This window comes from Epinephelus fuscoguttatus, linkage group LG5 (assembly GCF_011397635.1).
Source record: "Epinephelus fuscoguttatus linkage group LG5, E.fuscoguttatus.final_Chr_v1".
In the NCBI taxonomy this organism is placed as follows: Eukaryota; Metazoa; Chordata; class Actinopteri; order Perciformes; family Serranidae; genus Epinephelus; species Epinephelus fuscoguttatus.
Genome location: NC_064756.1, coordinates 24,380,860 through 24,407,509, shown reverse-complemented (window position 1 = coordinate 24,407,509; position 26,650 = coordinate 24,380,860). Strand labels below are relative to the sequence as shown.

General features: G+C 40.5%; 2 protein-coding genes across 7 annotated transcripts in view; one reads left to right on the top strand and one right to left on the bottom strand.

The window, feature by feature from the left end:
- Window positions 1-2,322, bottom strand: part of LOC125888556 (apolipoprotein(a)-like) — a 101,908-nt gene extending 99,586 nt beyond the window's left edge. The window contains 1 exon segment of the mRNA XM_049575959.1: window positions 2,203-2,322. Coding sequence (XP_049431916.1) covers window positions 2,203-2,251 — 49 coding nt within the window. The 5' untranslated portion in view covers window positions 2,252-2,322.
- A 3,397-nt stretch (window positions 2,323-5,719) lies between these two features.
- LOC125888804 (E3 SUMO-protein ligase ZBED1-like) lies at window positions 5,720-10,569 on the top strand. Of its 6 annotated transcripts, none has more exons than XM_049576416.1 (7): window positions 5,720-7,884; window positions 8,102-8,273; window positions 8,371-8,915; window positions 9,070-9,520; window positions 9,611-9,733; window positions 9,843-9,953; window positions 10,086-10,569. In XM_049576416.1, the coding sequence occupies exons 4-7, from the start codon at window positions 9,344-9,346 to the stop codon at window positions 10,431-10,433; spliced, it is 759 nt and encodes a 252-aa protein (XP_049432373.1). In that variant the 5' UTR covers window positions 5,720-7,884; window positions 8,102-8,273; window positions 8,371-8,915; window positions 9,070-9,343; the 3' UTR covers window positions 10,434-10,569. The 6 variants fall into 5 exon arrangements, 3 of the variants coding, with proteins under 3 accessions (XP_049432373.1, XP_049432372.1, XP_049432371.1); XR_007449365.1 differs by having other exon boundaries at window positions 8,105-8,273; window positions 10,083-10,569; XR_007449363.1 differs by having other exon boundaries at window positions 10,083-10,569.
- The last annotated feature ends 16,081 nt before the right edge of the window (window positions 10,570-26,650 follow it).

Sequence of the window (26,650 nt, the reverse complement as noted above, 5' to 3'; positions counted from 1 at the left end):
GCCGTTTTCTGTAATGGAGAATCTTCCTCTGTAGTCCTCACCATTGCAGTGAATACACTCACCTGTAAAGGAACAAGCACAGACACATGACATTACTTCTCTGCTATATTGGTCTACTGTGGCACTTTTGATGACACTTTATACCACACACACACACACACACACACACACACACACACACACACACACACACATGCACGCACACACGCACTATGCATATATAAGGTTGGAAAGCAGAAGAATTTATGATACAATAGTTTGTATTTGTGCTTTGCTGTCACTGATATCACACACAAACAAACATAATAATAAACACATGAAATAAATTATTTACCAGGGCAGATAGCTACATCGCAGTATTCCCAGCGGGTATCTGGGTCAGTGGTGTAACACCAGGGTCCCTCACTGGCTCCATCAGGGTTCCTGCAGAAGTTGGACTCCAGCTCTGCTCGGGATATTCCTCTGGTGTAATGCTGCAGCACACACATTGACAAAAATTACATGAACAGTCATAAAAAGGAAATGATGTGATGTGTAAACTGACATGATGTTGCATGAATACATACTTAGGCGTGTGTGGGAATCTTTCGTCCCATCTCTGACATGTCTTTCCTGTTTTTGTTGTGGACTTTGTTCCTCTGTATTGTTTTCCTGTTCCAAATGTACACTCCAGTAGGTTCACTGCACAAGAAAAAATATACACCAAAGGTGTTCAGTTTTGCATATCTGATCATTCAATAAAACCAGCTTGGTATTTAGGTGGAATGGTTGTTGACAAGTTTACTGTATCATGCACTGCAGAGTTATGGAGCTTTTTCCTGTCTAACTATAACTAAAAAGTTGGTGCAATTTGGACATGCAACGAGTGTCTTCTTTCAATCTGAGAGCATGACTCATTGATTTCACGTTTAGATTTTGTTATGCTTTCACAAAAAACCCTGAAGAAAAACATGAAGCCCTGAGGACACACTCCAAACATCACTGATCATGCATCATATACGCTAAATATTAACGACAATGAGATGGAGGCTAAATATCAAGAAGAATCTACACTGATGAACAGTATGTGCACTGTTGTAGAAAAGACTTTGAGCTGTTTATGTAGATGAAAAGACAAAAGACTTGCCTTTTTTTTCATACAACACTGTGCTTTTTCCGCGCTCAGCCAACAGTGTTTTAGAGTTGTCCGGTGCTGTCCAACACCCATCATCCCTTTGATTATATGTGAAAGACCTGTGAAAACACAGCAGGTGTCAAGTCAGAATGCTTAGCTTTGAATCTAAAAGTTAGATGTTTAGGTAAAAATTGGATTTTAAAGGTGTGAACTTACCTGCATGTGAAGGATGTTTCAGTGTCACATTTGGCGGCACATTCAGCCACGTTGTTAACTGAGTACTGTCTTCTCTGCAACGAGGATCTGTGCTCCTTCAGTTTTGGTGTAGCCATCCACCTCAGTACCACTTGCTGGAATCAGGGACAAAACTATGAATTCATTGTCAAACATACAGTACATTTCTTATCATTAAAGCTGACATAGGCAGTTTAATTCTGGCGTCATTGGGCAAAAATCCCTTTATAATGTTTAATTGCAGTTCAAGAGGTCTGAAAGAACACTAGATGTGTGCATCTTCACTTGGCTCTGTTTTCAGGTTTGACAAAATCTAGACCGTGACAGAAGACTTTGGTCAATCACAGGCTGTTTTCAGAGAAAGCAGCTGTCAATTATGTTAATCACTGCACGTAAACTGTGGTAAACTATCAAACTAGGCAGTGCTGATCGAATATGTCTCATGATTCTGTTACTGCATCGCTTATTTCTCATCTTATATGTTATCAGAAACATGTTTTAATACAGCTCAGCTGTAAAATGTTAAAGTTTGTCACCCAGCCACTTTGTTGAAAACAGCTGAGCAAAACATTTTACAGCTAGTACTCTAAATATATTTCTAAAAAAAAAAGATAAAATTAAATCAGTTAGTTTTATGTGCATTCCTACCCATCTCATAATACATCCTGACTTGATTCCATGATGAAAATAGTATTTAAAGGGCATATATTATCAACGTGGACAAGGTTGTCCTGATGAGGTACTCTCTCAGTGAAGCAAAGTAATGTCTGTCTTACTTTTATTTACAATTTAGGGCACTTCAATTATTGTGAACTACTCCTAATTATCATTCAAAGGTACCATTTATATCTTACCAGTGCAGGTTAGGGCTCCCAGGAGCAAAGCTAGTTTGCACAGGTCCATGGTGAGGCAGCTCACAATCGACAAAGTCACCGAGGTACCTCCTGGGACGTGACAGCCCTCCTTTAGCATCTCAGAAAAATAAATAGGACGGCTCAATCTATTTTTAGTCAATCATTGGTCAGACAAGGACAGCAAACAAGCAACAGGTTTTGAAACACTTTTAATAATGTGACCTCAAGCACATACTCATCTTTTTTCTTTTTTTTTCAGTAACTGCTTATGGTAATACATGTATGTATTTGTTAAAATAATAGATTATAATACAGACTTGATTCTCATTCGACTGATGAATACTATGTGATCTAGATTACATCTAATCAATGTATAACATAAAATTAATCTTCAACTAAAAGGATCAATGTTCTCAATTACAAACAAACGTTATTACAAAACATCATACTTTAGACTCTTGAGTAGGCGTTAGGTCTGAGTAACAGCTGTTCAGTTGTGGGAAATTGTGCCACTGTCTTTCAAATTCTTGACTAAGTTAATGATGAGAGGCTTCTGTGAATATATGTCCTGAAGGAGGCTTTTCAATTAATTTTCCTGCGTAATGAGCACTTCTTATTTTTAATACATTAAGTATTTTTGTGGATAATAATACAGGACATCGATCTGGGCTGGTATGTTGTGAAAACATCTCTGGCAGCTTCCAGACAGCTGTTATGTCGTTTACAGTCCATCACAGCATAGTTTGAAAAGTCACAACTCTCACTTAATATTAACAAAACGGTCTGAGTTTGCTTCTCTGCCAGGTTCGCTCATCAACAGAAGCTAATGTGTTAAATCTAAATATTAATGGACAAAATATCAAACAGGTCAGGTAAAATACCTCAGCCTCATATTAGATTCACAACTAAAATTCGAGAAGCATGTTAAGATGGTGAGCAGGGTTGCAAAAGCAAACTTCCGTACATTTAGACTTATCAGGGACTGTCTCCCATTTCACGCTGCAAACAGTTTTGTGCATGCTATGATTTTTTTCACATTTAAGCTACTGTGTAACCTCTTGGTCACAAGCGACATCTACAAAAATAAAGCCTCTTATGATATATAATCCAGCCATTAAACTTTTGCAAAGGAAACCAATGAAAGCACATCATTGTCATGTTCTTCAGAAACTAAATATACTAAGTTTTGATTATTTCAATAATTCTGCCAATTTCAAACTCATCCAAAAATGCCTAAATAATCAGGCTCTCCAGGTGCTCAGTGAACTTGTGGTTCCACTGAGAGCTTCTGGCTCAGTAACACGCGGAGCAGCCAGTGGGAATTGTAAGGTTCCCCTGTGTGAATCCTCATTTGGAGAAACAGCTTTTTCTGTCCGTGGAATTAAAATTTGGAATTCTTTACCTTCAGAACTTATACTGGATCCTGATTTCGATCACTTTAAACTCAAACTGAAGCAGTTGTGATGCAGTCATGAATAATTTGGTGCTTCCTATTCTATGGTGTTAATTATATATTGCAGTTTATATGTTGCATTGTTCTGTCTATACTTTTACTGTTGTGTGTACTTTACACTGTCACTTGTGTTTTCGTTGCTGAGCCTTTTGGATTTTAACGCTCAGCAAGGGATGGGCATTGCAAATTAGCTCAGGCTATAAATTCTATTTTATTCAATTCAAAGTTTTTGGGAATCAATCAATCTATCAATCAATCAATTTTATTTATAAAGCCCAACATCACAAATCACAGTTTCCCTCTCAGGGCTTTACAGCGTACAACATCCCACTGTCCTTTGGACCCTCACAGCAGATAAGGAAAAACTCTCCCCAAAAAACCCTTTATCAGGGAAAAAAAATGGTAGAAACCTCAGGAAGAGCAGGAGGGATCCCTCTTCCAGGATGGACAGATGTGCAGTAGATGATGTCATGTTTATTGCAATGCAACATTTGTTTAGTAATTAATAAAATCCAGACATTTTTTCAGGAAGTTTTTGAAAACCGAGGTTTGAACCTAACAGTGAGTCGGGGGGGCGCCAGCAAATATCTTGCCTAGGATGCCAAATTGGTCAGGCACGGCCCTGAATGTGTCTTAAATGTGTGTGAACCCCACTGTGCTGAGGGAAAACTGAACAGTGGGACAGCGTGAGTGCTGTTAATGTACACATATACGGTAGATGAGGTCATGTCATAGTATGCTGATTATTTCAACCGACTGTGTATTGTGTTGTTCCTGACCGAATTAGACGAGAGAAAAGGCACAGAAGAAAGCCGTGATTTACTTCCGGGTGTGTTTGGCGCACAAGCAGCACACTGGAGTGAGAGAGTGAGTTTGATTTCATAATTTGAACAATTTATAGGAGTTCATGTAAAAATATTCCAGTTGTTCATGAAAATACATTGACTGTGAATTAACACTTTTTCATGTAAAGTGACTGTGTGTTATGTGGCTCAAGAAGTGTATTTATTTGTGTTTATTTTTTTCTTTACTTTTACTCAGGGCTGAGCCACTACTGTTGTCTTTGGATACCATTGTTGCCTTGATAGCACTTTTTGATGATGCTGACACTGTTGCTAATACTGTTTAGAGTTAAGAGACAGTATTAAGCTCTTGTAAGGGAAAGTGTGGTGAGACATATTTGCTTTATTCTGGAAAAACAATCCTAAAGCTATTTTTTTTGTTTGTTTGTTGTCTCAAAATTAAAAAAAAATTAAAGCTGCTGATTTCTGGCAGTCGGGGAGTAAAGACCCACAAAAAGTAGCTTATCTGTGTCAGGTCTCCTCATTTTATGACCAGGCTACATAACATATTAGTGTTAGAATTTAGAGAAATGGATTTCCAAGCAAAGGTCAGAGAAACTGCATCAACCAAAGCAGTAAGTGTAATTAATCCTTCAAATTGAGAGGGACATTTTTTGACTGATCTTCAATACAACCTAATGTGCAGGTTCAACGCCTTCACTGAACTTTGGAGATAAATAAAATAAGTAAACAGTTACCCATAATGTCACCTGAAAGTAAAGATAGTCTTGTTGTCATAAACACCCACACACTCACTTTTGGACTTTCATGTTGGCTGTAGCGATACACAGCGTTTGGCCAGAGTGACTTTTTCTTAATCCCTACAACAGTGGTGACGAGTGCAGTAAGAGTTAGAAAGACTCATAGTAAGGACAGTCACACTTACGAGAAGAATCAGATTGAAAAATACAGTAATTACAGAAGCATTCGGTCTCTGTTAATTCACTCACGCAAAGGAATGCACAAACTCAACTGTGATTTTCAGACAAACTTTACTTGACTCTCACGTGTAGCTGTCGCGGGACTTTAGAAACAAGAAAGTCGGGAGGTTACCGGTAGTTTGAAGTGTGTGGTCCTGCACTTTTATAAGGAAATATCCAGGTAAACACTGCTAAGATACATAAATAATCACTTGTGCCTGAGTGCGCAAAGAAATGCATAAACTCAACTGTGATTTTCAGACAAACTTTACTTGAAAAATCAAAACAAAAAGAAACTCAAACAAACAAAACCATGTTATCACAATACAACACAAAGGCAACAATATGAGTAGGCAACATGGTAACATGGTTACAGTCTGTTCATGTCTGATATGTCACCAGAAAACTGACATGAGAGTCTTTTACAGCGCTACTTTGAGTTCATGCTGATAAAAATAAACATTGACGTAGCTTGACAGGAGGATATGCTCGTTTAAAGCTGGGGTTTATAAAAGACATGAAACATCAGCAAGTGTTTTCACTTACAGACCAGAATTATCAATCCAACCAGACTAGACTTCATTTTAACAGCTTATTTGAACATACTGGCAGTGTTAGTTATAAACATAAGATGGCGCCCCCAGTGCAGACGCCTGTTACAGCAGCTCCTGCTCACCGTCCAGCTTTTCTCTATGTTTTTCTTTTTAACTTAATTACTTTGAGTTTTTTTCAGTTTAGCTAGCTAGCACTTATGTTTTGCTTGGAGATGAAGACTGCTCTCTTTATAGCAGTCTTTCTCCCATTTTTCTTTGGATATGATCGTGTGCTGGGACCAGGCACCCAGCCGTGGCTCCATTGTTTACACCCGGGACCAGCTGTTAGCGCTACGACACACCGCGGTGCGGCCCAAGGACAGGCACAATATTCTCTGTGAGCTGCAGAGAAGGAGACGGTGATGTTGCGCCGGAATGCAGCGCCGACACCAGAGGAGATGGTACAAACCCGTCCTCCCGTACGTCGTTATGGAGAACATAAGATCGCTGCCCAACAAGATGGACGAGCTGTCGGTACTGACTTGCCATCAGAGGGAGTACCGGCAGAGCAGCGTGCTGGTGTTTACAGAGACATGGCTGAAGTACCGGACACGATCACCGTGCTGGACGGATTCCAGCTCATCAGGCACGACAGGACAGCGGACAGCGGTAAGAGGAAAGGACGAGGGCTGGCTGTGTTTGTGAATGATAGATGGTAGGGATGCACCGAAATTAAAATTTGTGGCCGAAGCCGAATAATATTAAACGCTTGGCCGAATACCGAGTACCGAATATCGTTGTTTAGTTTGTCATTAGTTTTTGCAGATGAACCCCCTCCAGATTTGTCACGGTACCAAAATTGGATCCCACTGTACGATACCAATGAAAATATCACGGTTCTGAGTAGTATCACGATACCACAGTGAAAATGAGGCAGATGTGCCTTTTGTCATTTATAAAAAGATAAATCACTTTTCTATAATACATCAATGATATTTCAATGGAATACGTAAATTACTTATTGACTTATTCATACTTCGAAAACAGCATCTATGAGTGATGAACATAGGGGGGATCAAAATAAATTAAATTAATAAAATAAGAATCAACCAGCCACCCTCCTCCCCTGACAGTCCCTTCATAAGTAAAGAACAGTCCCTAAAGTGCGGTGAGGTTTGTGGGCCGTGAACGGCTCGTTTCTCCTCTGACACGTCACATACCTGTGTTCGGCTGGCTCGGCTGTTCAGGTACTTCTGGGCAGTCATGACACCAAGAAGAGGATATTACTGGAGCCGACTTCTCCGCGCCTAGGGCTGGGTACCGAACTTCGGTTCTTTTGTGGCACCGACCGAAATGCTTCGGTAGTACCTAGTATTGAAACACGCCTCGTCTTTCGGTGCCAAATTTCGGTACCCTGAGGTTAATCACGTGACGAAGACCTGATACTGCTGCCGGTGATTGGCTGTAATGTTACACGTGATTGCGGCATGCAGGAAAAATACGTGGTTGAGACGTCTTGTGGTTACGCCCACAGACGGGGTTCACGTGTCTGTGTTGTGATAGTGAGCTGTAGTTGTATGTGTCTCGAAACGGTTAAAAAATGTCACCGAGCCCGAGGTCAAAAGTGTGGCTCCATTTTAACAAGATTGATGCCAATAGTGCGCGATGCAATATATGCAAAAAAGTCTTAATTGCTAAGGCTGGCAATACGACTAATTTGATGAAACACCTGACCGTGCACGGAATCAATTTAAGAGCAGAAAGTTGCTCCGTGTTTGACTGCAAGAAGAGTGGACCGCAGCCATCCTCCTCTCAGCATTCAAGTCCGCCTGTGGACGTTACAGAGCCCGAGCGGCCTGGTTCAAAATATCCACCACCGGACTCCGCTTCATCTGAGAGTACCAACGAGGACGCCATGTCTAGGATATCAACAGGTAAATTTACTTTATGTTACTGCAATTTAATACGTGCATCGCGCAGCAAGTTAAACTGTGATGTGATGCTAACTTACGTTATTAGTGTGTAGCTTTGTGGCTAAATCAAAAGCTAACTAGAGATTGACAGTAACAGATAAAGCTTAGCTTGTTAAGATGTGCTTATCAATTGGGCCGGCTGGTTAAACGACTCTGTTATGTTAACTTCTCCTCACAGTAGCCTCTGACCCTGGTGTGAGGGGGACAAGGCCAGCCAGCGTGAATCCATTCACAATGGCAGAAAAAGGAAAGATGACAAAAGAAAAACAAGATGAGTGCCACAGGGCAGTCACAAACTTTGTTGTTAAAGGTTTGCTGCCTTTTTCTACAGTGGAGGCTCCATGGTGGAGGTAAATAAGTTGCAAAGGATAGTGTTGATCAGTTAAAATTTTATCTCTCAGTCTAGATAATGTTTTGTTGATTTTTTTGTGTTCTAATGTCAATTAGGGAGATGATAAGAGCCCTAAACCCCAGATACCAGCCCCCCAGCAGAGACATGCTGTCAAATACACTCATACCTGCATGGTATGCAGTAGAAGGAAATGTCAAGAGAGAATTGCAAGACGTCAGAGATGTGGCTGTGACCGCGGATGGGTGGACCAGTGTGGCACAAGACCACTACTTGACTGTTTCAGTCCACTTTGTGAGAGAGGGTACCATGAAGGAAAAAATCCTGCATACCAGGGCAGTCTACACATCACAGACAGGGAATGTAATAGCTGAGGAGATAGGGGATATTCTTGATGAATTCAACATCAAAGAAAAAGTTGTTGCGATCACTGTAGACAATGCAGCTAATATGGATGTGGCAGTAAAAAAGATGAGCATTAGAAAAATTGGCTGCTTTGCTCATACACTAAACATTGCTGCTCAAAAGCTGTACACCATACCTGTCATCTCAAAGTGGGCAGGAAGAATCAGAGCTATGGTGGTGTGGTTAAAGAGGTGCAGCTTGGCTAAACCTGTCCTTAAAGAGAAGCAGCGTCTTCTCGGTAAGTGTAAATAAAAATACAGTGAACTTAGTGCAACATTCCTGGCTAAATAAATTATTGAACTATTACTACAAATAAACAACCAGTTTGACAACCACACACACACTGTCTCTCTCTAGGTCTTCCTGAACATGCTGTCATTTTGGATGTGAAGAACAGGTGGAACAGCCTGTTCCTGATGGTGGAGCGATTTCTGGAGCAGTTTCCTGCCATCCAGGCAGCCTCCATGGACCCTCGGCTAAAAAAAAAAATCAATGGAGAAGGACAGGTATGGATAAGGATGGGCATTGTTATTACCTCATTCTTTCATCAGTGTGAACTAATGTGCTGGCCTGTGGTCTAGCTAATAAAACAATGTGTGTATTTTTTTCAGACTGGAGAGACTTTCTGATGATGATTATAGAAAGGCAGAACAGTTCATCAGAGTAATGAAGATACTCTATACTTCAACCATCTGCATCTCCGCTGAAAGGAGTCCAACTTTGGGCCAGATACTGCCCATCTTGGGGAAACTCCAGCACTACTTCACAGTCACTGATGAGGACTCCTCCTTTACACAGACCATCAAGGACAAGATCTGGGGTGACCTCTCAAAACGATACCAAGTATGTAGCATAACCCTGTAGATTTTTGTTGTTTGTTTTCATTAGGTATACTCAGAGATTTGACTACTATACTATTTTTTTGTCTTGCAGGATGAGAGCATCAGGCAGTTCTTGGAGGAGGGCACAGCCTTAGACCCAAGATTCAAAACGAAAGTGGGCGATGAAGTGTGGACAAGACTACAAGAGGAGCTGATAACTAGGATCTCACAACAGGTGTTTTTTGTTATTGTTTATTATATTATATTATTATGTTATTTGTTATATTTTATTTCTCTTCCATTGTAGATCAGTTTATATGACTCCCATAATCTATTGAATACAGAATAAAGGTGTGACCCAGGCCCAGCAGATGGAGCAGGAGCTTGAAGGGACAGCTGGTGACCATGATGACAACTCTTCTGATGAAGACTGTACAGCTGCAGTAACAACACTGGTAAAATAAAAACATACAAAGACATCCTGCCCCCCCATTTCATTTTCAGAACAAAAATAACTTGTTGGCATCTATTCTGATTGTCTTTCTTCTTCTTCTTCTTCTTCTTCTTCTTCTTCTTCTTTCCAGAAGAAGCCAAAGCTTTCTGCCCTTGAGGAGCTATTTGCCGATGAGGACATGGCAGTTGAAATAAGACAAGAGAACACTTTTAGCACCACAGAGAAGATTGAGGAAGAGATACAGCGGTACAGAGGTCTGCCATCTACCCTAACCTCAGTGAATCCAGTAACCTGGTGGTGGAATGCAAGGGACAATATGCCAATGCTATCAGACTTGGCAACCAGGTATCTCTGTGTGCAAGCATCATCCACACTCTCAGAGCGCACTTTTTCTACTGCTGGGGACACCATCAGCCAGGAGCGGGCCTGTCTGTGTCCTGAGAAAGCAGACATGTTGATTTTTCTGAAGAAAAACTGTTAAGTGAAAAATATGTAGCAGTGAATATTAGATTGATTTGTCACTTGTTTGCAAGTGTTCTTTTGCACTGGAAATTATTTGTTGTTTAATTTTTCTGTAAGAAAACTGCTTGGAGTGGAAAACTACCAAAGCTGAAAAATAAAACTCAAGATTTGTGCAATATGTAATGTAATTTTGTTTTTGTTAGAATTGATCTTACAAAATTGGTATCGAAAAAAGTACCGTTCAGGAACCGGTATCGAAGTGAAGGTATCGGTATCGGTACCGGTATCGAAAATTTTCAAACGATACCCAGCCCTATCCGCGCCGGTAAGCCGATGGCCGCCGTATTTGACAGGAATACGTTACTGTCTGTGTCTGTGACCCCCGTTCAACCCACAATCGATGGGATTTGCCTTTCGTTTCTGCTGGTGGTTGAAATCTGTAGGCGTGCTGAATGATTTAAGCCTATTTTGCTCGCTCAAAACTATTTTTAGTCGCAAATTCGAGTGCGGTGATGGATGGATCGCCACACTGCCGACATTTTAATCCGCCCGTCACTGCAAGCTGTTTGATTGCGTTATCAAAACACACCGCTATTATTCGGCCTTGCTTTTAACTTATTCCACCAAATACCGAATGTGTGTTTTTTGCAATATTCGGCCGAATATATTCAGTTACCAAATATTCGGTGCATCCCTAATAGATGGTGTAACTCTGGGCACATTACTATCAAGGAATAGCATTGCTGCAGGGACATTGAGAAGAGGTGGTCTGAGGAGGCCGAGGAGGCCCTGAAGGACTGCTTTGAGACCATTGTGTGTGAGGTATTCAGTATTTCCCATGGGGGAGACATTGACAGACTGACATCATGCATTACAGACGACGCTGTCATCTTCCTCCTGCATAGAGCTCTTTCTCACCTGGAGAAGCCTGGAAGCTCTGTGAGAATCATATTCTTTGACTTGTCCAGTGCTTTCAAAACCATATAGCCTGCACTTCTAAGGGACAAACTGGAGCACATAGAGGTGGCTAATCACTGTTCCTCTACACCCTCTACACTGCAGATTTATCATATGACACCCCCACCTGTCATCTGCAGAAGTTCTCCGATGACTCTGCCATAGTCGGCCTCATCACAGATGGGAACGACAGGGAGTACAGTGAACTGAACTGGGACTTTGTGGACTGGTGCCTGAGGAACCACCTTCAGATCAACGCGGGGAAAACCAAAGAGCTGGTGGTGGATTTCCGCAGACACAGACTTCTCCCCCCAACACCAGTGAACATCCAGGGAAAGGACATTGAGATGGTGACATCTTATAAGTACCTGGTTGTTCATCTTAACAATAAACTGGACAGGACTAATCACATAGCAGCACTATACAGAAAAGGCCAAAGCAGACTCTACCTGCTGAGGTGGCTCAGGTCTTTTGGAGTGCAGGGGGCGCTCCTGAAGACCTTCTTTGACACTGTGGTGGCATCAGCCATCTTTTACGGAGTGGTCTGCTGGGGCAGCAGCATCTCGGCTGCAGATAGGAAGAGACTGGACAAGCTGATCAAGAAGGCCAGCTCTGTCCTGGGATGCTCTCTGGACTCTGTGCAGGTGGTGGGAGAAAGGAGGACGACAGCCAAGCTGTCATCTCTGAGGACTAATGACCCTGCAGGAGGAGAGAAAAGTGTGTGAAGGAACGCTATCGCAGGTCCTTCCTGCCTGCTGCTGTCAGGCTCCATAACCAGCACTGCTCACAGTAAACTGCACCATGGACACTTTAGGGACACTATGGACACTTTATAAACACCACTATGAGCATTGCTGTCCCCCATGTTGTTGTTTATTTGCACATACAATATTCACTTTGCACTAAATATGTTTACTTTAATCCATTGCTCACTTTTTATCCACTGCTCATTATAATTATTACTATTATTAGTTATTGCTGTTTCTTGTATTTTTGTACTTTTTTTTGCATGCCTAGTTTTTTAAGTTTTTAAATATTGAAATCTTTAATCTGACTCTTTCCCCCTGACTGCTGTAACACTGGAATTTCTCAATTGTGGGATCAATAAAGGTGTATCTTATCTCTTGTCTCTCTCTTAGAAGCTTTATATCAGTTTATACTTTATACAAAACAAAGACACAGGTGGCTATTAACAAGACCTCATGTTCTCATCCCACGACTCGCACTCAGTACGTTCAAACTTGTAGCTACAAATGAACCCACACATATCCTTTTTCACATGCACACACTCAACACTGGAGCAACGGTCTGAAATGCTGTACAACTGGTAAGGCCAAAAGTTAACTAAGTAGCACTGACAAAATTGACCATCAAATTCTGCTACAGAGACTGGAACATTTAATTGGCCTAAAAGGTTCTGCACTAAGCTGGTTTAAATCGTATTTATCTCATCGTTTTCAGTTTGTTCACGTTCATAATGAATCATCCTTACATACTAAAGTTTGCTTTGGAGTTCCGCAAGGTTCTGTGCTCGGACCAATCCTATTTACTCTATATATGCTTCCCTTAGGTAATATCATTAGAAATCACTCTGTAAATTTTCATTGTTATGCGGATGATACACAGTTGTATTTATCGATGAAGCCAAAAGAAAGTAATCAATTGACTGAACTTCATAATTGCCTTAAAGACATAAAAACTTGGATGAGCACCAATTTCCTGATGTTAAATTCAGACAAAACTGAAGTTATTGTTCTTGGCCACAAACAACTCAGAGACTCTTTATCTGATGACATAGTTTTTCTAGATGGCATTGCTCTGGCCTCTAGCACTACCGTAAGAAACCTCAGAGTAATATTTGATCAAGATTTGTCTTTTAATTCTCATTTAAAACAAACCTCACAGACTGCATTTTTTCATCTGCGTAATATTGCAAAAATTAGGCCTATCCTGACCCGAAAAGATGCAGAAAAATTGGTCCACGCTTTTGTTACCTCTAGACTGGATAGCTGTAACTCCCTATTATCAGGTAGCTCTAGTAAGTCTTTAAAAACTCTCCAGCTAATTCAGAATGCAGCAGCACGTGTACTAACAGGAACTAACGTGATCATATTTCTCCTGTTTTAGCTTCTCTGCACTGGCTCCCTGTAAAATCCAGAATTGAATTTAAAATCCTACTGTTAACTTATAAAGCTCTAAATGGTCAGGCTCCGTCATATCTTAGAGAGCTCATAGTGCCATATTATCCCACCGGAACACTGTGCTCTGAGAATGCAGGATTACTCGTGGTCCCTAAAGTCTCCAAAAGTAGATCAGGAGCCAGAGCCTTCAGCTATCAGCTCCTCCTGTGGAATCATCTTCCTGTTACGGTCCGGGAGGCAGACACCGTCTCCACATTTAAGACTAGACTTAAGACTTTCCTCTTTGATAAAGCTTATAGTTAGGGCTGGCTCAGGCTTGCCTTGTACCAGCCCTTAGTTAGGCTGACTTAGGCCTAGTCTGCCGGAGGACCTCCAATAATACACCGAGCTCCTTCTCTCTCTCTCTCTCTCTCTCTCTCTCTCTCTCTCTCTCATGTCCTGTTACTGCATCTTGCTAACTCGGCCATACTGAATGTCACTAATTCGGCTTCTTCTCCGAAGCCTTTGTGCTCCACTGTCTCGCAGGTTAACTTATATCGCAGTGGTGCCTGGATAGTGTGACGTGTGTGGTTGTGCTGCTGCTGTGGTCCTGCCAGATGCCTCCTGCTGCTGCTGTTATCATTAGTCATACCTCTACTGTTATTATACACATATGATTATTGTCACATATGTATACTATCAGATATTAATATATACTTTCAACATATTGTACCACAGTAGCCAGAACTATAACTATAATATTATTACTTTCATTAATGTTGTTGTAAGCTACTGTCATTACCGTCTGTCCTGCATCTCTCTCTCTCTCTCTCTCTCTCTCTCTCTCTCTTTCTGTCTCATTGTGTCATACGGATTACTGTTAATTAATTATGTTGATCTGTTCTGTACAACATCTATTGCACGTCTCTCCGTCCTGGAAGAGGGATCCCTCCTCAGTTGCTCTTCCTGAGGTTTCTACCGTTTTTTTTCCCCGTTAAAGGTTTTTTTGGGGAGTTTTTCCTTATCTGCTGTGAGGGTCCTAAGGACAAAGGGCAAATTGTAATTTGTGATATTGGGCTTTATAAATAAAATTGATTGATTGATAGATTGATTGATTCCCAAAAACTATAAGAGATGACATTAGAAAAATTTGGCAGTGTGATAATTCTACGAGGGTGGCACGGTGTTGTGGTGCTTAGCACCGTCGCCTCACAGCAAGAGGGTTCCTGGTTCAAGCCCGGGTGTGGGAGCCCTTCTGTGCGGAGTTTGCATGCTCTTCCTGTGTCAGTGTGGGTTTTCTCCGGGTACTCCAGCTTCCCCCCACAGTCCAAAGACATGCAGATTGGGGATAGGGTAATTAGTGACTCTAAATTGTCTGTAGGTGTGAATGTGAGTGTAAATGATTGTCTGTCTCTGTGTGTCAGCCCTCCGATAGTCTGGCGACCTGTCCAGGGTGTACCCTGCCTCTCACCCAATGTCAGCTGGATAGGCTCCAGCCCCCCCATGGCCCTCAAGAGAATAAGCGGTTAGAAAATGGATGGATGGATGGATGGATGATTCTACCAGCAAAATATTACACATTTCTTCTTTCTCATTTGCAATAGAAAACAAAATACCACTTTACAGTGAACTAAATCATGCAAGGCTTTTTGAGGGAGGTAGTGGACATCAGAGAGAGAACATCAGATGAAAAGATATAGTCAATAAAGATGTGATTGAAAGGGGGACAAGATGGCGTCGTAGAGGGAACACCGTGCTTCATAGAGCTCCGGTGACACATGTTCAGTTATCTGTAAATATCACACATTCCCCCTGCGAAAGTACCAGACTTTTCAGCGGAAGTGACTCTAGAATGACTCTTGATAGTTACTTTTCAAAAATACCCGACACTATGACCAGACCCAAAGGGAAAAAGGCAACCACTAACAAGCCTGCTAGCGAAAACGAGGAGCAGAATAAAGATGCTAACGCCATGGAAGCGACTGATGATGAGAATGCAAGCAGCGCTGGTAGCATCGATCCAAACATTCTCCAAGCAATGGACCGAATAACCAACAGCATGACAAAAGTTATTGATACTAAAGCTGCTACAAGGGACCAAACCACCCAAATACAGGCACTGGGGGTCCGTGTTGGGAAGGCGGAGGGCAGAATTGCGAGTGTGGAGGATACAACGGAGTCTTTGCTGGCGAAAGTGACAAATCTAGAGAAACAAATTAGTGACATGTTTGAACACATGGATGACTTGGAAAACCGTGGTCACAGATGCAATGTGCGCCTGACCAGGCTACCTGAAGATACAGAGGGACCGGATCCTGTGAACTTCATAGAAAAGTGGTTAAACAGCTATCTTAACATTACAACCAAAAATGGAAGGATCAAGTTGGACCACGCACACCGCTCCCTAGCACCAAAACCCGGTCCCAAACAATACCCCAGACCCATCATTATGAAGTTTCACAACTTCACTGACAAGCAACGTGTTATGAATGCAGCCCACCGCCTCAGAGCAGATCCGACCCAGCCCGTTTGTACTGGACCACAGATTTCTTTCTTCGACAATTATTCAGCATCAATGGTCAAGAAACACAAGGCCTTTGATGAGGTGAAAGACCGGCTGAGGAAGATGAATATTGACTATGCACTGATGTACCCCGCAACACTGAAGGTGACTGATAACGGGACAGAGAAGAGGTTTGGTATGCCGGAGGCAGGGGCAGCTTTTGCGGACACACTTGGTTAAACTTTCTGGAGCCGCATAAACACCAACATTGGAAAGTCTTCTTTTTGTATGTTAAACTCTGATCATTGGACTGGAACCATGACGACAGAGGTTATGTGAGTACTTGAGTTATCCTAGCATTCATTGTTGTTAATTTCCCTTCTTTTTTTTGTATCATTATTTCTTAGCAATTCGCCAGATGGAGTTATGTCCTTGCTGTACGCGAGATGGAGCCTGTGTTATTTCTATGGTAGGTGTGAGTATAGCGCTTGGGCAATCCGTCGGGTTTTTGCCGTGGATGGGAGAGAGACGGAGATTCCCTGCATGTTCAGTAGGGACTTTCCCTCATGTTCCTTTGAATTAGTTCATGTGTATTTTGTTCTGGTTTCGATGCTTGTATACAGCTCAGGTATTATGTTTTTCTGTGTTTTGTTTTGGAGTGTGACAGGTCATTTCCAGCTCTATGTCTACATTAAGTATTCAAATTAATGACAAGTAAATTTAGGGTTTGTACTTGGAATATATGAGGGATTCATAATCCTGTGAAACATAGGAAAATACTGTCCTTCTTGAAAAAAGAAAATATAGATATTGCTCTGGTGCAAGAAACTCATCTTGATGACAAAGAACATTTGAAGTTACAACAAGGAATATTTGGACAAGTATTCTTTTCCTCATGAACAACCAGAAGTAGGGGTGTTGCTGTACTTATTAGACGGACTCTGCCTTTTAAATTTGTTAATTGTATTAAAGATAAGAATGGCCGTTATGTTGTAATTAAAGGTAGTTTACAAGGGCCAGATATTGTAATAACGAACGTTTATTTTCCACCAGCTCACCCAGTGGATTTTTTTACTAAAATGTTTTTGGACCTTGCAGGAATGACAGCTGATACAATAATTGTGGGTGGTGATTTTAATTGTATGTTAAATCCACTCATAGATAGGTTCCCACACAGCACTGTGGCCCCCTCTCCACAGGCAAATGCCCTTCGTGCTATTTGTGAGGATCTGGTATTGATGATGTTTGGAGAAGTCTTCATCCCTCTAACAAGTTTACTTTTTTTTCCTCCACCTCATAGATGTCAGACAAGAATTGTTTTTGGGGTTTTTTACCCACATCCAAATTGCACTCAGTTTTGTCTTGTGCTATAGGCAGTATAATAATATCTGACCATGCCAGTGTGGCTAGGGACATAAAACTTAAAGTATCAATAAATCAATCCTGACAGTGGAGACTTAACACTGTTAATCTTAAGGATGATACTTTTACATGTTACTTCTCCACTGAATTTAAGGCATTTTTATCCATTAACTTATCATCAAGGAATCCCTCAACCTTATGGGAAACTTGCAAAGCTTATGCAAGAGGGCTGATTATATTATATTATATTATATTATATTATATTATGTATCAAGTCGTTAGAGAATAAATTGTGAAATAGTGGGGCGGCATAGCTCAATATTTTTCTAGAATCAATCAATCAATCAGAATCAATTTTGTGATAAAAGCACCAAATTTGGCAGATGTGTTGACAAATATATTTAGAACAAATCTGGATACTGGGGCATGAGAAACTCACCCCCTGGTGGCCAGAGCAGGCAATTGAATCCTACCTGCCCATGGACCCGTCCCGTTAATCGGATCCACTCCAAAATGTGATAGCCTCTAAGTTGGACCATGCTACATGCCTCCACCAAGTTTTGTGAAAATTGGTTGGACAATTTTCACATAATCCTCATCCAAAAAATGAACGATTTTATAGCTATGCCGCCCCACTAAAATAAAGAAAAACTTATATAGCTCCCCATCACCTACTTTATGGCAAGAAATTTTGACTCTCAGATCAGCTATAAATTGTCTTCTTACTAAAGATTAAGTATACGAAACAGAGGTTTTATGAACACAGAGATAAACCAGGGAAATGTCTTGCGTGTCTTGCCAGGAAGTGATTAGAGTCCCAATCTATAGCAGCTATTGCTGATGCTGATGGCCAAAGGGTTTATGATAACAGGTTGTTGAATGACTATTTGAAGAATTTCTATATAAGTCTATATACTTCTGAACAGACGACTGATGCACCTCGATTAATGGAGGACTTCTTTGCTCAGATAAATCTCCCAACATTATCAGAAGAGCAGAAAAATTGTCTCAAGAGTCTTAACACAAGAGATGAAGTAATTAATGTCATTAAAAAACTCCAGAATGGTCCCAGAAGTCCCAGGACCTGATGGGTTCTGCTGTGAATTTCATCAGGAATTTCAGGACTTGCTTTTAGAACCATTACTTGAAATGTTCAATCATTTGTTTTTTATGATAGAATTACCACAGACTCTTACGGAGGCTAACATATCACTTATAAAGAAATGGAAATGTCCTGAGTCTTGCTCATGCTACAGACCGATAGCACTTTTAAATGTGGATCAAAAGGTGCTTTCTAAAGTTTTAGCTACTCGTTTGGAGGATCTTTTGCCCATACTAATTAAAGAGGATCAAACTGGTTTTATAAAAGGCAGAAATTCAACTAATAATATTAGACGTCTCTTCAATGTTATTCAGGCCTTTGAACAAAAATCCATAGATGGTCTGGTGCGTTCTCTGGATGCAGAGAAAGCATTTGACTGAGTTGAATGGTCTTTTTTATTTTACACATTAGAAAACTTTGGTCTTGGTACACTGTAAACCCGGATAAGTAGACTCTACTTAAAAAAAATCAAGGTAACTCGTTGCCTTAAATTTTTTAAGTAATGAAGCATTAGTTGAGTAAGTGAAGTAGACTACGTTCAATGTACGATGGTGTGAATGGAATAGAACATTTAAGTTGAATATACTAATAACCGAGTTACAGTAACTGAAGATACTTAGTTTAAACAATCGTTCCCCACCCATTTATTTAACTCAGCTTGTTTAGTAAGCATTACTCCATTACTAATTCAACTAAATTGTATATTCTAACTGACCAAACTTAACTTTTTCAATTCCTGAAACTCAAAATATGTCTTTAAATCAATAGAGCTGTGTAAAATACATACACTGCAACATTACGTTGATCCAATTTTTTTTATTGAACATATCTTTTTTAACTTTAACTTTTTTAGTTCCTGAAACTCTAAATATGTCTTTCACCTAAGGACTCTATGTAAACACCATCTTTTTCTAGTGACATCAGATCATGTATAAGTGGTTCCAGCACTTTAGCATGACCACATTCTTTTACAGTGGTTGTGTTGCATATTAGAGCAAGCTGGATAGAGTTGGGTGATGCTCTATATTTTGCTGGCATATTGGCAATTACCCAGTACACCGCGCACATCTTATGCTTCTTCTTGGATGTTCCTAACGGATTGGCGATCTCAAAGTCATTGATGTACAGCCCAATGGCAATTGTGAACTCATCACTAGTAAGAAGGCCATTTTCTCTGAAGTATATACCATCTACATGAGTTCTGTATTCATTTGGAACATGTATTTCTTCAGACATTGCTTTATCTAACACATCTGTCTTGCTCAGCAACTTCTGCAGCATTTGCTGTATGGGAACATATACAACCGATTTCTTATCTCTATCAACTACATACTCTACAGGCATTACCAGCGGAAATTCTTTAGATACATACGATGCTCTCCTTTTCGTGGTTGCTAAGGAACCATCTTTGCCGCAAAATGTTGTCATTATGTTGGTCTCTGAAACAGCACTGCTCACCTGTTTCACAATGGACTCATCTATCTCAGAATCATACTCCTGAAGAATCATCTTCACCTTATGCTGCAGAAGTGGCTCCGACAAATAATGTATATCACAAAGCTGTTTGATAACTTCCTGTACAGATCGCTCAGGTATGTGGAGGATAGTCTGCATCTTTAAAAAAAGGGCAGCCAAGTTGTGCTCTAACTGCTTTTCTAAATCATGAAGATCTATCTTACAAACTTTTTCACTAACATCATCTATCTCCCCCATGTCTTCAATTGGCATTTGCTCATCTGCAACATCACTGTCTTTGTTTTCATCACTCACGTCAACATTAACTATTTCTTTCTTGAACATCTTCCAGTCGTCTTCTCTATGTGCTTTACTTTTATGTGCATTGAAAGTTGAATACACACTGCTCTCAAATCTACAGCCTGCATAAGGACACTGAACCTTCTGGTTAACTTTCAAGTGTCTGCTTCGGAGGTGAGTGAAAAATTCCGTTTCAGAGCAGGGCTCGGTGAATTCACACAACTGACAGCAGAATCTGACCGCTTCATTTTCTCCTGGTTGTTCCTCATGAGTTTTAGAGTGAACACGAGATATGTGTGCTTTAAGGCTGTTTAAGGACTTGAATGTGCACAAACAGTCCTGGTGCAAACACGGAAATGGTACTGTCCTTGTGTAACTTCCATGTTTTAACCGGTAGTGTTTAAATAACTGGGCCCTTTTCTCACTAACAAAACCACAATATTTACACTTCCACTCCATCTTCAGCTAGCTAAAGTTAGATGAACCAAGGAAAATGACAGTTAGCTAACAGGATAAAGCTTCTGAAAAGAACTATTTGAAATTGGTTTTCTAAATGAACACAATAGCCACACAGGCATGAACTAAATAACAAAACACTGAAGAGGCATGACAGCCAAGAGTGGGGCTAATAGCCAACTAACAAAAAATAAATCAAACTAAATCAAGAAATTAAAGCTAATTAGCTCAAATCAGCTAAATAATCATGTGAGCGAGTGTGCACCAACGTACCAGGATGTTTGTAACGTTAAGTTAGATCTGTGAGTTGCTTCACCGTCCCCGCTCAACTTCAGCTGTCTGGAAGCAACAAAGAAAGAAGTGTCATAGTCAAGCGGACTTACCAGCTCGGTGTCATGTTCAAAGCACGGCAACGTGAAGACTTCCAGCTGAGTGTACGCGGAGTCCGGTCATAAAACTTGAGCTTTGCGCAGTGGATGTCCGCTTCGAGTCCGCTCGTTTTTTTCAACCAAAAGCGGACGGTCGCCAGACACGTCCAGACACGTCGGACCAAAGCGCAATTGTTATGACCGGGCAGACACCACGTACTCACACTGTGTCACACAATATAGACTCCCATAGCAATTCAGCTGCGCCAACTTACCGGGCGTTAAGCTGATCCGTGGTGGAGCTAACTGGTTCTGGTGTCTGGCTCAGCTCAGCTTGCATTAGCTGTCTGGGAGCAACATACAAGTTACCTGGTTAGCTACCTTGCTAATAACAAACTAAGCTAACGCCAGCAGTCGGGACTGCAACGGCATGCAACCAATAACATTACCAGGTTCAAACTTACCGTTTTGTGGCTGAACTCAGGTCATTCACCAGTGGCTTCAAACGTGGGTCCAACAACTTGCGTGCTAGAACTTCACTTGTCGAAAATGTCAATACAGCTGAATTCTGTGTCTTTGTTCTGTCCCGTGTCTTTTCTGTCTCAAAAAGTTCAGAGCTCACCAATGCCACCACTCTGTCCAAACTGGTATAAACTAGATTTTTGGCGGGTGGTGACGTCAACACGTTGCTATCATGCAAAATTTGATGATACTGAGTTGTCTGAGCTCAATCACATGATTACAATAAAATAGGCTATTAAAAAGTACAGTTTACTCAGCCTTCATAATTAATGTAAAGAAAAGACACATGTTTAAGTAATACAAATTCAGTTTGTTTGAGTAGAAACTATTGATTGGACTTAAAAACACAATTACTATAAGAATGGACTTGAAAAAGTTCACCTTAATGAGAATTAACAAGTAATGTCAATAAATTAGACACATTTAAGTAATATGAACTCAATCTCTTTGAGTTGAATCAAAATCTGGGTTTACAGTGTAATAACTTTCTGAAATGGGTAAAATCCTTTACAGTGATCCTCAAGCTGCGGTAATAACTAATAATGAGATATGGTCAGATTATTTTGGTACACAGAGGAACTAGACAGGGCTGTCCTCTGTCACCTCTTCTATTTTCATTAGCTATTGAACCACTGGCTGAGGCCATTAGAAGCACGCTTTCTATACATGGTTTACAGATGGGAGAGGTGTATAATAAAATAACTTTGTACACTGATGACTTGTTGGTGTTTTAATTTGACCCCGAAACATCAGTTCCAGCTCTCATTGAGACGATAAACACATTTAGTATGTTCTCTGGATATAAGATTAATCCAAAAAAGTCAGAGGTCATGCCCCTGGGAACGCTTACCACCATACCTAATACTACGCCATCATTCCCTTTCAAATGGTCTCCCACAGGATTTATCTATTTAGGTATTTTTTGTTTGTTTGTTTTGTTTTTGTTACTCGATTATTCAATCAGTTGTACAAAGCCATTTTTTCCCCCATTATTTGGTAAAATGAAACAAGATTTACAGCATTGGAGCTCTCTTCCTGTTTCTTGGTTGGGATGCATAGTCTTAATAAAAATGAATGTGTTACCAAGGTTACTTTATCCCATTCAAATGATTCCTATACTGTTTTCAGATAGGGTTCTAAAACATCTAAATAGCTGGCTCAGCTCTTTCATTTGGAGCAAACGAAGACCTAGATTAAAAATGATGGTACTACAGTTGTCAAGTTGGATGGGTGGCTTAGATTTGCCCAATATCAAAATATATCAACTCTGTGCTCACCTGAGATTTATATCTGAATGGATAAAGAATGACACTTCCTCTATTTGGCTGGACATTGAAACATCATTGTCGAAATATAGATTACAGGATTTATTATTTTTCAAAAATTTTAAGGACATGAGAGAAAATTGTACCAATCCAATAACAATCAATGCTTTAAAGGCGTGGCGAGCATCCTTCCGCCTGGAGGGCAGATTTAAATTAACTTCCACATTTACCCCAATAACTAATTCTGTGTGTCTAAACGCTCGGCAAAACAGCCCAACATTCCCGGAAAATCTGGCAGTGTAAAAGGGGCTAGTAATGTTTACTGAGGTCGTTTCACTTTTCTGTAAAAATCCACACATTGGGTCTCATTCATGAAACATTAGTAAATAAATCTGTGTGTAGACTTTGCACATGAAAGTCTACTCTACTAAAAACCTACTCCGGATTCAGGAATGCCGCGGGAAACTCAGATTTGATCGTAAATACGTGTGCATGATCATGAATGCCAATCAATCGTAATGTGACAGCACACTCCCGGTAATCAGCAATTAGCATAAAACCCCGCCCATGAATAGCCAATGACCACCATATAGGCTAAGGAGGTGTAGCTGCATCCTGTCGACCTGTCAGTCATGGCGCAAACAAAGAAAGAGAGAGAAAGAATAAAGAAATTTTCCAAAGCGGAGATCGAAATAATTTTGGGTGAAGTGGACTTAAGAAAAAACATTTTATTTTCTTCAGTTAGTAGTGGTGTGACAGGGACAGGCAAAGCGAAGGCCTGGAGGAAGGTAACAGATGCTGTTAATGTTGTCTCCGTAGTGCAAAGAACCATGTCAGAGGTGAAGCGTAAATGGTTTGACATGAAACTGGAGGCAAAGAAACGCATAAGCACAGACACAAAAAATACAGCGGTCACCAAACAAACAGAAGATTCATTTGTGGGGTTTTGAATGAAGTGGGAACAGGAAACCAGAGATGTTTTGTGCTTAATGGATAAACTCTAAATCAGTGATGGCTGTCGGAATGTAGAGCTATTTAACATTTATTTTAACAAATGATACGGATAACATATAGCCTACAGCAGTTTGTATGCATCGTCTTCAAATTATTTGAATCTTAATAGCCTAAAGCTCTGTTATATACAATGTAAATTAAACATTTTTCAAATCAGATTTATTCACTCAAATGATCAAAAAGCCACAAAAAAAAAAAAAAGTGTTGTCTCAAATAATTATTTTGAGCTGGCGTGTGCTCCTTCGTGGCTCCACCACCTGCTGCTCCTTTTCCCCCGCTGAACCCAGTCACTGAGGCCGAAGAGGCTGTGATCCGGCTGTCCTTACGGATATTTTTATTATCATCATTCAACATGTAGAAAGAATGTGTAATCTACTGAGTCGATTTACATAGATAACTCACAATCATGAATCTAATCTGGATCTTAAACCTGCTAATTGCCAAGTAATTTAACTAAATGTGTTATATTTTTAATATTTTGTCAAGTTTAGATTACGTGTTTCAAAGGCATATGTGTATTGTGTACATAACAGGGCGCAATACGAATTAAAATTGTAATTTCTAATAGTGACAAGCAATATTTATGTGCTTTACTAAATCTACACAAGCACTAGGAGTGGTCAGGAGCAGGAGTACATTTTGTTAGTAGCTACGAAAAGATCGGAGCTACTAAAATATTGATGAATGCGGACATGCACGTAAATTTACGTCTGCAAACAGTTTACACAAAATTCCTTCTGCTCACGTTTCATGAATGAGACCCAGTGACTTTAAAGGAAAGTTAGATCATATTTAAGCACACATGCCTCAACATTCATAAACAGCCAATGTCCAACATTTAAACCCTGAGGAATCAACAGTCTCCAGTTCTTAAAGGAATAGTTAGACATTTTGGACACACACTTACTCACTTTCAGATAATAATAAGATTAGAGAGGACTGATAGCACTCTCTTCTGCAGTACATAAGAAGCTGGTTAGCTTAGCTTAGCATAAAAAAGTAGGAAGGAATGTGGGAAGGAAAGTAGGGGGAAACAGCAAGCCGGGCTCTGTCCACAGGCAACAAAAAACACCTTCGAGCACCTCTTAAACTGCACTGTGTTGTTGTGGTCAACACTGTCACTTCATAGCAGGAGGATTCCAGGTTTGAACCCACCAGTCTCTGGTGTGATTGCCATCTGGTTTTAAACACCAGGAAAACTGAGGAGATGTTTTTAGACCACAGGTTAGTGGAGGATCACAGTCCAGACATCATACATGACAAACAAACAAATCAGATGTGCTCCTAAAAGTACCTTGGCATCTACCTGGACAGTAGCCTTAGCTGGAGGGTCCATGTTGACAGCGTCAGCTACAGCAAAGGCTTTATTTCTTAAGAAGATTTCGGGTGTTTGGGGTGATCATGCTTTTATTTTATCTGGCTGGAGATTGGAGACTTGGTCAGGTATGGTATGTCAGCATGGTTTGGTAATCTGACTGCTCGTCAGACAGCCATCAAAGTCATGGAGAGGAAGGAACACAAATCCCTCCAGACAGTGTGTGAGCAATCTGTTCTCAGACAAGTACAGAGAATACTGTCTGCCTTTTCTCACATTCTCCATGTTGAGTTCGAGCTTTTACCTTCAGGCAGATGATACAGGATGCCCAAATTTAAATTGAACTGTTTTAAAAATTCATTTGTGCCAACATCAGTTAAGATTTTAAATAATGTTGCTTGATGCTTAGGGGTTGTGTTGTGATTTGCTTATGGTAGTCTGTTGTGTGCTGGTGTTATTCTCAATACATGAGTCGCTGATGTGCAATACTGTGATGTGTAGTCACTTATGTGTTTTAAGATTTTTATGGTGTATGCTTCTTATTCCTCTGGACTATTATTGAAAGGCCTGTGGCCTCGTGCCTATGACCGAATCACAGCCGTGACGATATGCGAGTATAACATCACTCCCTCTTGTGTGATATTGCTTAAATATCATATCACATCATATCATATCATATCGTATCACATTGTATCGCATCATATCGTATCACATCGTATCGTATCACATTGTATCGTATCATATCGTATCGTATCGTGTCATTATCATATCATATCATATCATATCACACTGTATCAGTCGGCTGGGCCCTTCTCCCTACGTCAGCGTGAGTTTGCTATGGATTCTCTGGCTTCATCCCACAGTCCAGAGACATGCAAGTTAATTGGTGACATTGAATTGCCCATACTTGTGAATGAGAGTGTTAATGGGTGTCTGTCTCTATGTATCAGCCCTGCGATAGCCTGGCGATCTGTCCAGGGTGTACTCCACCCCTCAACATTTTTTGACTGAGTTCCAATAATACTTGATGTGCAAGTTCAACGCCTTCACTAAACTTTGAAGATAAATAAAATAAGTAACCAGTTTCTTATACTGTCATCTGAAAGTAAAGATTGCCTTGTTGTCATAAACACCCACGCACACACTTTTGGACTTCTACCCAAGTGACATTTTAAATGCAAGACTTGTACTAGTTTCATGTTGGCTGTAGCGATACACAGTGCTTGGCCACAGTCACGTTTCCTTAATCCCTACAACAGCGGTGACAAGTGCAAAGTTATTAGGATTCAGAGTCAGGACAGTCACACTTATGAGAAGAATCAGATTGAATAATACAATCATTTTCCTTTAATGGACTTTCAGAAGCATTCGGTCTCTGTTAATTCACTCATGCAAAAATATGCACAAACTCCACTGTGATTTTCAGACAAACTTTACTTGAAAATACAAAACAGAAAGAAACTCAAATTGAAAAACACGAAGGCAACAATATGAATA

Coding starts and splice junctions, on each gene's coding strand:
- LOC125888804 (XM_049576414.1), top strand. CDS start 7,551: ATGTCACCGAGCCCGAGGTCAAAAGTGTGGCTCCATTTTAACAAGATT. Junction 7,885..8,101: donor CATGTCTAGGATATCAACAG/GTAAATTTACTT, acceptor TTCTCCTCACAG/TAGCCTCTGACCCTGGTGTG. Junction 8,274..8,370: donor GTGGAGGCTCCATGGTGGAG/GTAAATAAGTTG, acceptor AATGTCAATTAG/GGAGATGATAAGAGCCCTAA.